Source organism: Myotis daubentonii, chromosome 13 (genome assembly GCF_963259705.1).
Source record: "Myotis daubentonii chromosome 13, mMyoDau2.1, whole genome shotgun sequence".
Lineage (NCBI taxonomy): Eukaryota > Metazoa > Chordata > Mammalia > Chiroptera > Vespertilionidae > Myotis > Myotis daubentonii.
The window spans coordinates 10,429,941-10,446,807 of NC_081852.1; the positions used below are offsets into that span (position 1 = coordinate 10,429,941).

Genomic DNA, 16,867 nt, shown 5'->3' on the forward strand with positions numbered 1-16,867 from the left:
GCTCCAACCAACTGAGCCCCTCAGTCAGGGCAGCCATGGCCATTTCTGCTTGGTGCCCCCTCTCTGCCCCCCCTGCCCACCCATGGTTAGGCCTGCAGGCGCTGAAGCCGTGAGGGCTGAGTTCCAGGCCTAGAAGAGAAAGCGGGGCTGGGACAGAGCTCAAGAGAAGGAGCTGCTCCAGCCCCCGCACCCTCCTGGGCAGGCCAGCGCCGGGCCCAGCACAGCCCCTCATTCCCCGGGGCAAATAACGGGATGAGGCTGTCCCCCTTCTGCATTGCCTGGGGACAGAGGCTGAGGTCCGAAAGGGGCCTTGTCCCGGGCCCACAGCCATGGAGGAACTGGGAATCGGGCTGTCAATGATTTTTTAACTTGTGTTTTCAAAAATTAATCTCGTGACTGGCAGGCAAAGAAGGGGTAGCCAGGAGAGACAGCTGGCTCCTACAGCTCCCAGCAGAGGGTGGACATCCTGGGAACCCCCTGGATACTGACAGGGGTCCCCACCTCCCGCCGGGCCCAGGGCTGCTCCTGAGCTCCCAGCGGCTTGGCTCCGCTCCTCTGGGGCCTCCCTGCTCCCCCTCAGGAGGAGGAAAGCATGTCCCTGCTCCGCTCTGGTGATGGGTCCCCGGGACCTCACTCCTGCTTCCTCTCCCACCTCGGCCTCTGGGCTCCCAGCTCAGGTCTCCAGAGAGGGCGCTCTTGGGCGGTCCATCTTCTTCATAGGAACTGGGAGCCTGGGTGGGGGGCAGGAGCGCGGTGGAGGGGAGACCTGTCACCTGACAGGATTCCTCGGAGCGTCGGGGCTTCGGGGGGTGGAATGAGGTGGAATGAGCCTCAGTGTCATGTGCCAGCGCCGCCCCGCGCGTGTCTCAGATTGGTCCTCCCACCGGAGCAGCTGGTGTCCCCGCGTTCACAAGAGGAAATGGAAGGGCAGAGCTGGTGGAGTGAGCACCCCGTCAGGGGACGCATCCAAGCCCCGCGCGGGGCCAGCGCCTCCGTGGCTCTGTAGTGGACATCCGAGAAGGCGAGGTCAGGTGAGGGAGGGAGAGGGGAGGTGCTCGGGAAAGAAAGGGGGTGCAGGGCTCTCTGAGAGCGGGGTCCCACCCACACCACCGCTCCCTTCCCACAGCGCCCTTGCCGGGCACAGCCGGCGCGCCCCGCACCGCTCCGATCCGCCGCCGCCGGAGCGCCGTGCATTTCTCTCGCCCGCCCATCCCCGCGCCTCCCGGCCGCCCTCCGGCTGCCGGCCCCATCCCAGCCCGCCCCGGCCCGCCCCCACCCCGCCTCCGCCCGCTTCCCGGCCTGGCTTCGCCTTTCCCGCCCCGCGCTTCCCGGCCCTGGCCCGGCTGGCCCCGCGGTACCCCCCCCCCCCCCCGCCCCAACCCCGCCCCGCGGAGGCTGCGAGCGGCGGGAGGAGCGAGGAGGAGGCGGGGAGTGCATCGCGCGGGGAGCAGGCGGCGGGATGGTTCTGGAGTCCCAGGTAGGGCGCGGGGCGGGACTGGCAGGTGGCGGGTCCTGCGGGGAAGCGCCGGGCGGGCGACCCCCTGATGGCAGCAGGCCCGGTGCGAGCGGTTTCTGCGCCGCAGGCCTGGGGACCGGGTTCTGTCATCGGGGAGGAGTGTGACCCGACCGTCCTCTCCGGAACCACTGGCCCAGAGGGAGCCCCCCCCCCCCACCACCACTTCTGCGTCATCTCCCGGGGCACCTGCTGCCAGGTGGGCGGCGCCCAGGGCTCAGGACTGGGATGGCCCGGCTGCCACGGGCCCTTCCTGATGGGCTGTGGCTGAGGGCACCAGCAAGCCCGGTAGGGACTCCTGTGGGTGAACAGGGCCAGGGGAGGCAGGAGACCGCCGCTGTCCTGGGAGCAGGTGCAAAACAGGATGGCTGCCCCGGGCCTGGCACAGTCAGGCCGGTAAAAACCAAGATTCCCCGAGTTTTTCCTTAGACGCCAGGGGCCCGGAACCGCCTGTTAGCCCCGGAGGAGGGGCAGGGAAGGGGCGGCTTGTGATGAAGTGGGCACGTGGGCGAGATGAGAGCATGTGAAACTTCTGCTGCTTATGTAAGGGTGCGTGTGGGAGAGAGGGGAGGCCTGTGTGGGGCAGGATGCGCGGGCCCACAAACGCTGGTGGGTTTCAGGAGAGTGGAGCCCAGGTGCGGGCAGCTTCCTCTGCTGGCGGGAGGCCACGGCCCTGCCCTGAGGTTAGTCCTGAGCACGAGTGTTGCCTGCCCGTGGCTGTTTCCCAAGGCCCTGCCTTGGAGGCGCACCCAGCAGTGTGACAGGTGCTCCCTCTGTTCCAATCCCCCTTCGCTCGGAGCTGACCTGCAGATGGGGCGCCAGGGGAGGGCCAGTGCTGACAATCCTGCTCAGCCTGGCTCACCCGGCCGGCAGTGTGGTGCCCAGAGTCCTGACCGCCAGTGCGGGCAGCTGTTTGCACCTTGGGTAGGTGGACGAGGAGGGCCTCAGCGTGCGCTGCCTGTGCATGGAGACAGACCAAGGGGAGACCTGCAGTGCGGCCGGGGAGCAGAGGGGCGGGCAGGAAAAGACCCGGCGGGGCTTTGAGGAGGAAGCCACCTGAGTGTCCAGGGGTCAGCCTGGAGGCGGTGTCAGGAGCAGAGCAGGTGAGGACACGGGCCAGCGCAGGTGCGGGTGCAGGTGCAGGTGCAGAGGCGCTAGGCAGGGAGGTAGCCATGGAGGAGAGGAGGTGATGCCCAGGCCTCATTGATTGCAGGGGTGCGGTGCTGCCGGTGGAGAGGTGAGAAAGGGTGCAGGTGGAGCAGGGGGGTGGGTGGGAGGCAGTGGACAGACTTGGGGAGCTGGCATCCAGGATGTTCCTGGAGCCCCAGGTAGGGCTTCCGTGTGTGACATGCAGGGTGGAGGGTCCTGGAGGTGGCAACAGGGACAAGACGACCCACCCTACAGCCAGGTGGCATCACCCGCAGGAGAGTCCTGGGTTCGGGAGAGGTCTGGCCTGGAGGGCTAATTTGGAGCCTGAGCTTGCTCCGCCCTGTGGGTCCCCTGGCACTTCCTGGCCACACTGCCTACACCTGTACCTGCTGGCTAAGGACAGCCTGGCCCTGGGCCCGGCCTGTCCAAGCACCACGCTCCCATCTTGCTGGGCTTCCTGCAAGGAGACGGGAGGCCCTCCAGTGAGCCTCACCTGGAGAGGCAAGGGAGCTGAGGGAGCCGCTCCTCGGGTATGACTTGGCTGCTGTGTGCCTTGGGGGCTGGCTGAGGTGTGGGAGTCAGGGGACAGCCCCACCTGCAGGTCGCATACCCATCAAGCCAGGGCCCACAGTCTTCCAGGGCTGAGCAGTCTGGGAGGCCCCTTTGGGGAGAGAACCACACATTGGCTTTGGGATGGGCAGGGTTTGCCTTGGGCGCAGGATGGAGCTGTGGTACCTGTGGAAGCTGCCTGTACCCTCCACACCTCTGGGCTCCTTGGACTTCGCCCTCCAGGGTAGCTGCTGGAGAGTGCCCAGAGGAGGGCTCAGTCTGTTGGGACTGGGGTGTCGGCCTGGAGACCTGTGATGTTGCCCTGCTTTTCCTTCGCTTAACCCACTGGAAAACTCCTGGTCATCCTTAGAAGCCCATCTAAAAAATCACCTCCTAAAACCAAACATAAATAATCACCTCCTCCAGGCAGCCTTTCCTGCTTTCTCTTCTTAGCATTAGTTCTCCCGCCCTTGTTCCTCCTCAGCACCCAGCAAAGACCCCACATCCCAAGTTGCTCACACTGCACTGTGGTGTGACGTTCGTCTCCCCTGGCAGACACGGAGGTCCCTGGGTTCTGTTTCCAAGTGTGAGGCACAGGTCAGCAGGGCCCCGTGGGTGTTTGTTCACTGAATAAGTGAGGGAAGAAAGGAAAGAAGCCTCTCGTCAGGAAACAGCGTGTGGCCTGTTTCTGCCTAGTTCTGCCTCCTTGGTTTACACACAGGGAAACTAAGGCGCTCAGGGCCCCAGCTTGCCTGAGTTCAGCCAGGAGGTCAGGGGTCAGAGCTTGCAGCAGCACCAGGAGCAGGGGGAGCCCACATGCATTCTGGGACTGGCTGACCCCAGAGCCTGCTCTCCCCTGGGCACCGGGCTAGGAGCATCATCCTTAGAAGAGGGAGAGCGAGTTCCTAAAGGAGGCTGGACATCTGCAGGGCCCAGCCCAGAGGGCGGAATGGTGCAGTGTCTGGGCCAGGAAGGAGGCTACAGGCCGGGTGGCAGACCTGGGTGACAGAGCAGGCCACTGGGGAGAACGTGTCCCGGGCCAATGGCTGAGAGACCCACGGAGCCAGGGGGACCCAGGGCCAGCAACATGCAGGCACCTGCTCACACATGCCCCTCCCTCACGGCCACTGGAGTGAGCATTACAGTTTCTGCTCCCGGTGGACTCAGCGGGAATGTCTCTGGGGATGGGAACCCCTATACCCAGGGGAGACAGGTAGGTAAGCTATTTATTTTTTTAAATGTATGTTAAGTAATTGATAATTGAACTTTCTCATTAGCTGGAACAGATTTTCAGTTTGGATTCCTGAGAAAACCCAATAAATTAATCCCATTACAGAACATAAGATACAGTCTACCTCTCCATTTCTAACGTAGTTTTTATTTATTTTTTTATGTTTTCCAAAAGGTGCAGAGCAACATTAAATAATGACAGTTGCCTTGGCTTGCTTTTATTTTAATGAGAGGGCCTCTAATGTTCTACTGTTAAGTCCGAATTTGGCCTTAAATTTCAAGTAAATATTCTTCTTCATGAACAGTATGCTCCATTCATACATTGGTCGCCAAGAGTGTTCACCAAGAATGGATATTCATATGCAGTTTCATCAAAAGCTTTCCTGTGCTCAGCAAAACCATCCCGTTTCTGTCTCCGTGGGCTTGTTAACGTGTTGACGTATTAGCTCTTCTGAGCAAAATCATCCCGCGTTCCTGGCCCGCATCCCAGGGGTCAGGCTCGATTGTGCTTGAATGTGCTCAGGTGCATTCCACTGATTTGATGCTTAGGGTATTTCTCGTCTGTACTTTCCTTTTTTATTGTTATGGATTGGTTCTGGGTGTACCGCTTAGTGGTTAGACAAGCGTATGCTTTACATAGTGTTCCCCTCACTATGGCTCCCACTGGCACAGGCACAGCTATCACAGGATTATTGACTATATTTCTTCCTTGGCTTTACTTAGGGCCCATGTAATTTTCTATTAGGGGACATATTTGTCACGTTTATAAATCATAGTTATGTTAGCGTCATACAATGAATAGGAAAGGTTTTCAACATGAATTGTGTAGTTGAACTAGTTTAAATATAATATAAAATCATTGTACTCTCCAAGGCTTGAAGTAATTCATTTTAGAAACTGTATCAGCTATGGCTTGCTTTTATTTTTCTCTGAGGTTTAGTTGGCTGTCAACTTACTTAATTTGTACTATGGTTATTGGTCTTTTTGCGCTTTAAACATTTTTAGTGTATTTTGGTTACTTATATTTTCTAGGTAATATCCCAGTTCAAACTGCTTTCAGTCTTCTAGTGCTGATCTACATAGTGTATTTTTCTAAGTTTCTTCTCCATATCTTCATTCCCAATAGCTATATTTTTGCATTTTCTCTCCCTCCCGGTTTCCTCCCTCCCTCCCTCCTTCCCTCACTGCCATTCTCCTTCCTTTCTTCCATTTTTTTTTGTTGATTAGAATTGCCAGAGGTTGATTTTCTAATTTGTGTTTTCAAAGAAAATCAGTTCTTGAGTGTAATCAGCAAGTTCTATTCTCTTTCTTTCATTAAATCCACTAATTTATCTCTTAGTAATTCCTTCCTCCAGTTTGCTGATGTCTGTTTTGTTGAGAAGTTCTTTTCAACTTTTTGAATCAAGAGCTAATTCATTTGTTTTCTTTGTTCTTGTTTAAGACATACTGAATTCTATGAATTTTTCTCTGTGTACAGCTTTAGCCACATCAAATTGCATAAGGAGTTTCCTTATAAGATGTGTCTGCAATTGGAGTTTGATTGTTTGGAACCCACACATGATCTGGGGAAGATTTTGTGAAGTGGGTGAGTGCTTTGGGTTCACCATTCGCTTATTGATGTTCAGGGCGTGTCCATGTCACGCTGCCCTGGACATTCCTGCCAGGGACTCCGCGGGGCTTCGCTGGTGCTGTGCTGTGTGAACGCTGCGATGGGCACTCTGATGCAGGACGTGTCGTCCTGTGTGTGGGGCGTGGTGTTTCCTGCATTTGTCTCTTCATGGTTCCACCCTCCCCACCCCCTTGAGAAAATGCACTGCAGTATTTCCATTCCCCCCCCCCCCCCCCCCAGTATCTCCTTGGGTATCTCCCAGTGTCAGGAAGAGTAGAAAGTTCTGGTTGTCCTGGCTCCTGCCTGGCCCATGGGGAGGAGCTCCCTGCTCTGTGCTGGGCACTGGGCCCGTTTCCTGGGCACAGTAGCCCGGTGGCCTCAGGCTGTCCTAGCCTCCAGGGCTGCCCCTCATCTGTGGGCAGCAAGGCCCTGCAGGGCGCCGTGGGGATGTGTGGGTGCCAGCAGGGGGGCAGTCCTCTGTGAACGTCACTCATTGGCAGTGAGAAAGCTGGGCTGTTTCAGGAAGGGCTCCTCAGGGGCCTCATCCATCTTGAGGATGGCAGCCCCCACTGGCCTTCACCTGCTGCTCTCCGTCATTCTCCTGAGTCTGCGCAGCTGGCCCTGGGTTCGGATCAGATCGTGATGGTCACACTCCCCAGGGCTCAGACCCCAGCTGCCCGGCTTCCGAGCTTTCTAACCGAGGTTGATGGCTTCAGCCCTTTGGGCCTTGTTCTGAGGGCCCTGAAGGGCCCGTCCTGAAACAAGAAAAATGGAACTGTGATGTGTGGGGAAGTGCGCTGCCCTGGGGGGTGGGGCTGGAGGGGCTGTGCTGGGGCGACTTCTGGGGGCTGGGCAGGCTCCAGCCGCCTGGCTGTAAGCCTCTAGGGCCAGGGGACACAGGGCATGGAGCAGGGAAGCTGCCTGTGTACAGAGAGTGGCACCGGGGGTGGCAATGGGGGTGGCACAGGGGTGGGAGAGGTTTCTGTTGGAGGGTCAGGACAGGTGTCCTGGTGAATCCCTGAGAGACTGTGGCCTCTGGACGAGGCCTTGGCTCTGGGCCCAGTGGGGGGCTGTGTGTTCCCTCCCCCCACCCCTCGGGTGGCACCAGATGCCCCTGCTCCTGAAGCACAGTGAGGTCCCAGGGACAGGAGGATGAAATTCAAGGGAAGGGAATGGATTTTTGTTTGTTTTTAAGGAAAAGTATTATTTAAAGTATCGGCCTAATTGGATGTCATTTAAAAATAAAAGAAATGTGTTCTTTCTTTTTGTACCCCAGCACCCCAGGTAGGCTTGGGGGGGTGGAGGCCTGCCCCCCACCTGTTCATCCAGAGGGCCCGCCTCCCTGCCCTCCAGGACCCTCAGCTCTGACAGCCCTTCATTGTCTGGCTCGCTCAGGGCTCAGGGCTCAGGGCCATGCTGCTTGGGAAGGGGAGCTGCCGAGCTGCTCCCTCCTGGAACCTGGGTCCTCCCCGTTTCCTGGTGGGAGCACCTGTTTGGCCGGAGCCTAGAAGGGGTCCAAGAGGAGCACTTTCCATTGAGGTGGGATGTGCACCGGCCCTACCTCCGCCTCAGAGGCACCTGGAGGGGCCAGCAGAAGTGACAGGCCTGGCCTAAGGTCCCCTCCGCTTGCACGCGGTCTTGTCCTAGCCTGGGCCCGGCTCAGCCTCCAGGAGCTCGAGTCACCCACCCACATGCGGAGCGCTGGGGGCTCCCCTGGAGACTGATGGCATTGGCTCGAGAGGGAAAGAGGCCAGAGGTGAAGGGGAGAGGGGGCCCCAGGCTCCCCTTCTCTGCCTTGGGCCCACCCCCCCAAACCTGAGTGGGAAGCCAGTGGCTCGCGGGAAAGGGCAGGGATTCTCTGAAACCCTCCCTGCGCCTCCTCGCCGCTCCATCCCAATAATGGGATGTTATTGTGGACAATGACATTTTGTCCCCTGGGCAGCCGCATAAGAAGCTGAGTGGACAAAAAAGAAGAAAAGAAGGAGGGAAAAGAAGACGAAAACCCCAGACTCGGCAGAATTTGTGTTTAGGAGTGCGAAGAGGAGAGGGCGAGATTCCTTCAGTCAATGCAGAGAGTACTGGGGAATGGGAAGGGATTCAGAAGAAAAATATGAATCACGCATCTGCAACAAAGCCTTACTGATCAGCATCTGTCCCGGCCGGCCCGGCCTCTGTAGAGGAGGTGCTGGCGAGGTGCTGCCTAGCTCCCGTTCCCATGGCAGCGGCCTCCTGGCTGGAGTCTGGCTTACAGCCCAGGGGGCACGGGAGGGTGAGCCTGGCCACCCTCATGGCATCTCTGAACGTGAGTTCTTGAAGCTTGGTTTATACGAAAACGTCCCGCGCCGCCCTTTGGCCCCAGTGCCCACTGGGCTGGAAGGATGCAGAGGTGGGAGCTGCAGGGACGGGGCCAGCGTGTCCTCCCAAGGACTTCCCTGGGGGAAAGTCCAAAGGGGTGAGTGGGAGGAGGGTGAGAACTGAAGAGTCCTGTCAGAGGCGGGTCACCCCTGCCACTCCCCAGCCCGAGCATCGGCTGAACAGCCACCCCTAGGCCGGGGCTGCTCTGGGCCCCACGTGCCAGGACAGGGCAGTGCAACCAGGCCATGAGCTCCGCTGCTGGTTCTCCCCATGTTTTCCTTGTCTGTGGAGGGGCACATTGGCTGTGCTGGGCATGGTGGCAAGAGGGGCCCAGGGACCAGGGAGGGCAGCAGCACCGGCCGCCATAATCTGTGTCTAAGAAAGCAGTAGGTGACCTTGAGGACAAGTGCCTGTCAGTGTCCTATGTTCTGGTGTTGCCCAAACCAGCAGGCCCCAAGCATGCCCTGAGCACGGTGGCCTCCTGCCTTGCTCACTGCCACCTGTGAAATAGGCGCTGGAGGTGCAGAGGAGGGTGCTGGCTCTCGCTCATGGGGTGCCCAGGCCTTCCTCCCTGCCTGCTGGGCCCCAGCTCCTGCTTGCAGCCAGACCCTGAGTAGCCAGGGCTTTCTGGAGCTCAGGGGGACACATTTCAGCTCAAAGTTAGGAAGAGCCGAGAGCTGGGACTTGGAGGGGGAGGGACAGCCCCCAGCGGGGAGCTTCCTGCTTGGACCCCTCAGTTGCTGAGGGTTGTTGAGGTCAGGCCCTCCATCCCTGTGGTTGGAGGATGCAGAGGAGAATTGGCAGCAGAGCTGCAGGGAGTGGGTCCCCAGGGTTCTGGGATCCAATCACCTGAGCTGCAGGGCAGACAGACCCGGGGCCACCTGGGCAGATGCAAAGCCTGGCTTGCAGGATCCTGGCTTCTAGAACCTCTTGCACCCACTGGAATCTCTGGAAATGATGGTGAGCTAAGCAAGAAGACTCTCAAGCAGGTGTTGCTTGCCTGTGCTCTGTGCAGACGCTCCCAGAGGGCCTGGCACTGGCCGGTCCCTGGGCGAGTGCCACTTAGCCCCAGGTGGGGATGGAGTGGAACGGCATCCTAATAGTTCCAAGAAGCTTCAGGTCCCAGAGTGGGAAGGGGAGGGGTGTGCAGTGAGGAGGGAGGGACACGGAGCTTTCAGGAGCAGGGAATTAGAGAAGAGGGGAGAGGAAGGAGGACCTGAGATTGCAGGTGGTTGAGCTGGGGGCGGGCAGCCCTGTGCTCCTCCAGCCAGAGGGCCCAGCGCCTGCTGCCTCTATCAGCCCCTCCCCCAGCACCCTGCACCGCAGGTGGGACCACAGAGGCCATGGTGAAGCCACCGTCCACTGGTCTGCAGCTTTTGCCGCATTTCCTGGTCTGTGAGCCCAGCTGGGGCCACCAGGATCAGAGGATGGAAGGCTACGTGACATGAGGAGGGAGTAAGGTGGGCCCCCGCCTCACAGCGCAGGAACGACAGGCACAGTGCACTGCAGCCTGTCCCCGGCGTGACTCTACGCCTCTGTCCAGACAGGATGCCTCCCAGCACCCTCACCTCTCCCTCTGTGATGTTGCCAGGGGCCCCTAGACTCACCAGCGAACACCCAGCTCCCACCCCCTGCCCCACGTAGGCAGGTTCTTAGTTACAATTTAGTCACAGGTTCCGGGGAGCGGAGGCCGCCTTCGGCACCCGATGGCTTTAGGAGGGCAGGGTAGCCCTCTCCCACTCCCCCCTCGGGTGGCGTGAGTTCAGGGTAGGCCCACATCCTCACTCCTGCAGAGGACCCCCTAGAGTTTACCCAAAGGTTTTGCATTATTTGCTCAGAGAATCTGGGGTTGGAGCCATACACTTAAATAAGCATTTCACTTACAAATTGTGTTGACCTGAGACTTCCTGCTTAGAGTTCCCGGCTATGTAGAGTGAGGGCCCCCTCTGCTAATCCCGCTCCCCAGACTGGCCCCTAAAGGGGTCACCTGCCAGATCCTGCAGGAGGAGCCCACCTGAGGCCCATGCAGGCCTGGGCTGGGCTGTGCTGGAGGAGGGCAGGGAGGGCGCCTCCTCCCCCCTTCCCTTCCTCCCTCCCCCCTCCCTTCCCCCCTCCCCCCTCCCCCCTCCCTTCCCCCAGAGCTGTGGGAGGAGACTCCATGTGACCTGACCCCAGGGGCTGGGATGGGTTAGGGGCGGCCTGGCACAGATCCCCGTTTAGCAAGAATGACACAGGCGATTGGGAAATATTGATCTTGGAGTGAGTGAGCGAGTGGAAGTGCTCCAGGGCAGACTTTCCAGAACGCAAATGAGGTGGGAGGCGGGCAGGTCCGCAGGCCTTGGCGCCACCCGTCCTCTCTCGCAGGCTCTTCCTTTCCCAGGAGGCTCCTTCAGGCCCAGACGTCCCCTCCTCAGGAAGCCAGGGTCGTCTTCCTCTTTAGGGCACCGTCAACTCAGGGCTTCTCCTGGGGTCCTCGAGCAAGCCAGCCGCAGCCGGCTCCCGTGGGCTCCGCAGGGCCGAGGCCCGTGTCCTCCATTGCTGCGCCTCCAGTGTCCAGGCAGGCCTGTGAGCGTGGATGAGCGAGTGAGTGAACGCATGGACAAGGGCAGGGCTCTGTGGAGCACCCCACCTCCTGCCACACCCCAGCGCACATGACTTCAGAGGATCAGTCAGCCTTTAGAAGGTGATAGAGTTCACTCTGCAGATGGGACAGGAGGCCAGGGTCCCTGGCAGAGCTGGGCTCCCCTGGCCCTGGCTGGGTCCAACCAGCCAGCACGGTTCTCTCCCCGCAGCGTCTTCTCGCTGCAGTGTGGCGCCTGCCCTGCTCCCCTCGAGGCGAGAATGTTTGGAACCAGGATGAAGCTCGAGACAGCTCCGCTGCAGCACCCATTCCAAAATCTCTGCCGAAGTCAGGCCTCTTGATTAAGTGGCCGCCAGGGTGGGGACACAGGGCTGGCACCTGCTCCCTCCCAGGCGCCGTCTCAGTGTCTCCCAGATAACAGAAGGGGGACTGGCAATGTGTGTAATTTCCAGTTGCTAATTGTGATGCCTCACAGCTTGCTGAGCTAAAAATACTCTCTGTTTTGTTGAGCAGGTTAAAAAATAGAAGCGCGTGCGCGTGTGAGCGTGAGCGTGTGCGCTGCCTCAGAGAAGCGCCCTGTGCACAGCCTGGCGCTCCTCCACCTTCGGGAAGATTCCTGGGGCCTCCTGCAGGATGGGCCCTGAGGGCCCTGTATGTATTTATGTATTTTTGGTTAATCCTCACCCAGGGATATTTTTTCCATTGATTTTTTTGAGAGTGGAAGAGAGGAGGAGGGAGAGAGAAACACTGATGCAAGAGAACTCGTCGACTGATCAGGGCTGGGGAATGAACCTGCAACCAGTATGTGCCCTTGACCGGGAATCAGACCCGCAACCCTTCCGTGTGAGGGCTGATACTCTAACCACTGAGCACACTGGCCAGGGCCCTGAGGGCCGTTTCTGTCTGGTGTCCAAGGGCCCTGAGGGCCATTTCTGTCTGGTGTCCAGGAAGCTGAGAGCCTCTGGGAGCCTCTTCGTTCCTGGAATCATGCAGAATGCCCAGGGACGAGTCTTTTCCCTTGTGCACAGCTGAGGGCTTCTGCCTGATGCTTAGAGTCGTGCAGGCCAAGGACGACGATGGGGGAAGTGACGGTTCCAAGAAGGAGCAGGGCTGCGAGGCAGGCAGGCCTGGGCAGATGTGTGCCGGTCCTCGTCTGGGAAGTGGGGGTCTGCATGCCCCCGGGTGAGAGGGGTTGCATCGGGTGAGATGAGATGTGTAGCGCTCAGCACACAGTGGCTCCAACTCCCGAGGACGAACAGACGAAAGAAAGCTTGGCTCTGTGTCGGAAGTGTTTCCCTCCACGTCCTGCGTGGTTCAGGGTTCGGGTCTGGAGGAGGAGCCGCACAACAAATGAAAAAGAAAAGACACGAGATAATTTGGGAATATTGGGGGACCAGGCAGGCGAGTCCAACTCAAGAGGAAGGACTTCCCCTGTGCTCAGGCCTCACCAAGCTTTTTATAGTGAGGGGTAAACAAGGCAGTGGTTACCAAAGTTACACTTTTCTTGTGAGTTTCACTTGTTTACACCATGGTTATACTTCCTGCACTTCCTCAGCCCCTTAGCTTCCCAGATAAGATCTAGGGAGTGTTATAAGGTCAAGCCTAATTACGCTAAGGGGACTGTGCCCTCTAAGCTAGGACTTGTTTGTGACTTTGCCAGCAGGTCAGTCCGAGGCTTAACCCTGTATCAGTTTCCCACAGCTCTGCTTCCGTGTTTCTCAGAAATTTCCAGACTGCGGACTGTAAGATCTGGAAGGGGTCCGAAAATTCTGGCTGTGCCCTGGGAACTTGCCCCAGAGCTCCTCCTTTTCACGGTTGAGTGGAGGCCTGACACTGTTCCTGTCCGCTGAGCAGGAAACTCCCCTTCCCACTGTCACCCACCGTCAGCTGGGGCAGAGCTGGCTGTGCCTGAGGCCAGCAGTTACCACGGGTGTCACCTTCCAGTGTTTCTCCTTCAGGCCATCTGGGCCGAGAGGCAGGATCTGCAGACACCGGGTGCTGGGGGTGGATGCCCCTGAGCCCTGCCTCTCTCCCTAGCACGTGCCCTGGAGCAGGACTGGTCGGGGCAGTGGCCCCTCCCATGTGGCTCCTGAAGGATGAGGCCCCTGTCCCTCCTGGCCACCCTGAGCCTCTTTCTGTCCTCCCCCTCCCTGCCATCCTGCTCCTGGGCAGGGACCTCGCCCTTGAGGGCTGGAATGCAGGACTGAGAGCTCCCTGTGAGAGCAGACCCTGGCAGGGGCACCCCAGGGAGGTGGCAGGGCTGCCCCGAGCAGCTGTGGGCACAGGGATCCTGCAGGGATTGGCGGGTTTTAGAGTCACCGTCATTTATATCCTTTCCCAGGTACTGTTTGTGGCTTCAGTTATGGGAGGCCCCTGGGCGCTGTCAGGCCTCCCAGGACCTGGAGGGGCTGTGGTACAGGAGGCAGGAAAAGCACTGGGAAAGGATGTCACCCTTACCCGGGGGACGAGTGCAAGTGCATGTAAAGGGATGTGAAGGTGTAGTGATTGTGCTGTTGGGTGCTCTCAGCAGGGCCTGACTGGGTGCTCTGACTGGGTGCACGCTGTGCGCTCGCTGTCAGAGGGAAGCCGGACTGGGCCTCTGCCACAGCTGCAGCTCTGGGACCAGGGGCTCCTGGGATGATGGATGGGCTGTCTGTCTCTGAAGGCCATCTCAGGCACAACCCGAGTTTGGGACTAGGACGGTGCCCCAGGCCACAATTGCGTACACGTGGGTGTGCAGGGCTCTGGTACGCTCCTCTCTCCTTTGCTGCCCAATGGAGAGGCATGGGTCCCCCAAGGCCCTAGTTTGTTTAGACCACATGAGAAAGCACCTTAGCAGGGAGTGGGCCTACATCTCAAGCTAAAGTCTCTTGAAGAGGCTGCAAAAGGGAATTTCATTCGTAACCATCTGCAAAAAGCCCCTAAAACTCTTTTCCCCTCTCCCAGGGTCTCTCCCAGGACTGGGGCTGCCTGAGATCCCTCCTCTTCCTCTCTTGAGAGGCTCAGAAGTCTCCAGACCCAGGCTGCCCCGCTGAGCTGCCCTCTTCCCCCCTGGGCCCTCAGTCCAGGCGGCTTCCATGCTGCCCGTGCTTTGGTGCAATGTGCTCCTCAGCAGGTGTGCACACACGTGCATTACACATGTGTGCATGCACTGTGCATGCCGTGTGTGTTATGTATGTGAGCACACTGTGCATACACTTGTGCGCTGTGTGCATGCTGTGTGTGCTGTGCATGTATACACACTGTGTATGTGTGCTGTGCATGTGTGTATGCAGTGTGCATGCTGTGTGTGCTGTGCATGTATACACACCGTGTATGTGTGCTGTGTGTGTTGTGCATGTGTGTCTGCAGTGTGCATGCTGTGTGTGCTGTGCATGTGTATATGCAGTGTGCATGCTGTGTGTGCTGTGCATGTGTGTATGCAGTGTGCATGCTGTGTGTGCTGTGCATGTGTATATGCAGTGTGCATGCTGTGTGTGCTGTGCATGTGTGTATGCAGTGTGCATGCTGTGTGTGCTGTGCATGTATACACACCGTGTATGTGTGCTGTGTGTGCTGTGCATGTGTGTCTGCAGTGCGCATGCTGTGTGCGCTGTGTCTGTGTGCATGATGTAGGCAGTTGCAAATGCTCAGAAGCTAAAGTTTTTTGTCTGAGGCCCCACAAAGAGCTTCTGCCCGCAGTTGTGTTGACTCAGAGCTCCAGACTGTGCCCCTGCAGGCTGGGCCCAGGGTGGTCTTGCCCTGAGGGACCCTCAGGGACTGTGTGAGTCAGTGTGGCAATAGTGCCCCCCCCCCCCCGCACCTCCTGTCCAGAGGGTCTGCAGCCTCCACAGTGGGAGAGGCCAGTGACTCAGAAAGCACCAACTGACAAGGAAACTACCCACGGGTCACCTCCTGAAACCAGAACTAAGTGATCGTGGGGGAGTTGCCCGCAGCGCATGGGCCTCAGGTGGAGTGCTGGGCCCGGGAAGCAGTGACGGCACCACAGAGCAGCTGAGGTTGCTGAGGTGCCTGGGGAGCCTGCCTTTGTTATTTCATCCCACAAACAACAAACTTAAATTTCAGCAAACTGTTATTCAAACCAGTAATGAATTTCATCCCAGCGAGCACCATGGGCCAGGCTCAAGCTAGCAAGAGGATGTGAGGGTCATTTTCAGCCTCAAGCATCCTGTAGTCTAGGGATTAACCCAGGGAGGCTTCCTGGAGGTAGTGACACCAGGACTGGACTTGGAGACCCTAAGATTTCCTCAGCCAACTTCCTCCCCACTGAGCTTCTGTTTCAACATCTGGAAAATGCAGGACGGCTCTAGTCAGCGGTTCTCGGCCTCACCGGCATCGGAACCCCGGAGGCCGCAGGGCCCGAGGGTGTGCATGTAACATGTTCCTCCCTCCATCCGTGGGCCGGGGCCTTCCCATCCTGCCATGTGCCGGGACTTGCCTTGAGCTCTGCCCTCCTGGCAAAGGGTTCCCAGGTGTCTGGCCAGGAGGCTCAGTTGATGTGCTTTGGGAGGGAGTTTGCTCTGTTTGTGCCCTCCTAGGAGGGCAGCAGCCTGCGCCCTCTCATGGCAGGAAAATAATCTCGACTGCGGTTTGCTCTGCACAGAAGAGAAGCTGAGGCCAGAATGGCTCAGAGCTCAGCCCATTGGGTCAGAGAGCAGGCTGGGGCGAGGGACAGTGGCATCATTGCAAGGTCAGCACCGAGGGCCAAGGGAGCCCTGCCCCGGGAGGGGGAGGGCACGTGGCTGCCTGGGGAGGCAGGCACTGGGCAGGGCACCTGCTTGCCAGTGACCGGACAGGACACAGCCTGACCATGGCGCCACCAAGGCAGGAAGGCCCGGCTCCTCCACTCCAACCTCAGCCCGCCTGCCCTCCCAGTTGGGGCTGTCTGAGCAAGGGTGTGTGAGTGTGAGTGTGTGTATGTGTGTGTGTGTATGTGTGTGTGTGTGTGTGTGAGTGTGTGTAGGTGTGTGTGAGTGTGTGTAGGTGTGTGTGTGTGTGTAGGTGTGTGTATGTGTGTGTGTGAGTGTGTATGTGTGCATGTGTGTGTGTAGGGGTGTGTGTAGGTGTGTGTGTGTGTGAGTGAGTGTGTGCATGTGTGTGTGTGTAGGGGTGTGTGTGTGTGAGTGTGTGTATGTGTGTGTGTGTAGGTGTGTGTGTGTGTGTAGGTGTGTGTGTGTGAGAGTGTGTGTATGTGTGAGTGTGTGTAGGTGTGTGTGTGAGTGTGTGTAGGTGTGTGTGTGTAGGTGTGTGTAGGTGTGTGTATGTGTGTGTGTGTGTGTATGTGTGCATGTGTGTGTAGGGGTGTGTGTGTAGGTGTGTGTGAGTGAGTGTGTGTGTGTGTGTGTGTGTGTGAGTGAGTGTGTGTGTGTATGTGTGGGTGAGTGTGTGTGTATGTGTGTGTGTATGTATGTGTGTGTGTGTGTGTGTAGGTGTGTGTGTGTAGGTGTGTGTGTGAGTGAGTGTGTGTATGTGTGTGTGTGGGTGTGTGTGTGAGTGTGTGTGTGTGTGTGTAGGTGTGTGTGTGAGTGTGTGTATGTGTGTGTGTGTGTAGGTGTGTGTATGTGTGTGTGTATGTGTGTGTGTGTATGTGTGCATGTGTGTGTGTAGGGGTGTGTGTAGGTGTGTGTGTGAGTGAGTGTGTGTGTGTGTGTGGGGGGGGGGATTAGGCCACACCTGCAGCATGAGGGAGAGCTAGCCTTCAAGGCCTCAGGCTGGCAAATCTCCAGAGAGCCCCTTCCCGGTGCGGCTGCTGCCTCAGGCAGTGAGGACACTGCCGTCCAAGGGCTGGACTCTCCCAGGCCTCCTGAGAGCCCGGGGACAGTGAGGTGGGACCCTCTGCTCCATCACACATGGCCAGGCCACTGGGGCAGCCCCAGCACGG

General features: G+C 58.5%; 1 protein-coding gene across 2 annotated transcripts in view; it reads left to right on the forward strand.

Annotated features, from left to right (window-relative positions):
- The window catches only part of RASGEF1A (RasGEF domain family member 1A), a 75,773-nt gene that overhangs the window by 46,163 nt on the left and 12,743 nt on the right, over window positions 1-16,867 (forward strand). The window contains exon 1 of one of the 2 annotated variants that reach the window (XM_059662162.1): window positions 833-1,031. The exons of the other annotated variant lie outside the window; for it this stretch is intronic. Within the exon in view, the coding sequence (XP_059518145.1) occupies window positions 840-1,031 (192 nt within the window). The 5' untranslated portion in view covers window positions 833-839. Of the gene's footprint in view, window positions 1-832; window positions 1,032-16,867 lie in introns of those variants that run through there. 2 annotated transcript variants of the gene reach the window in all.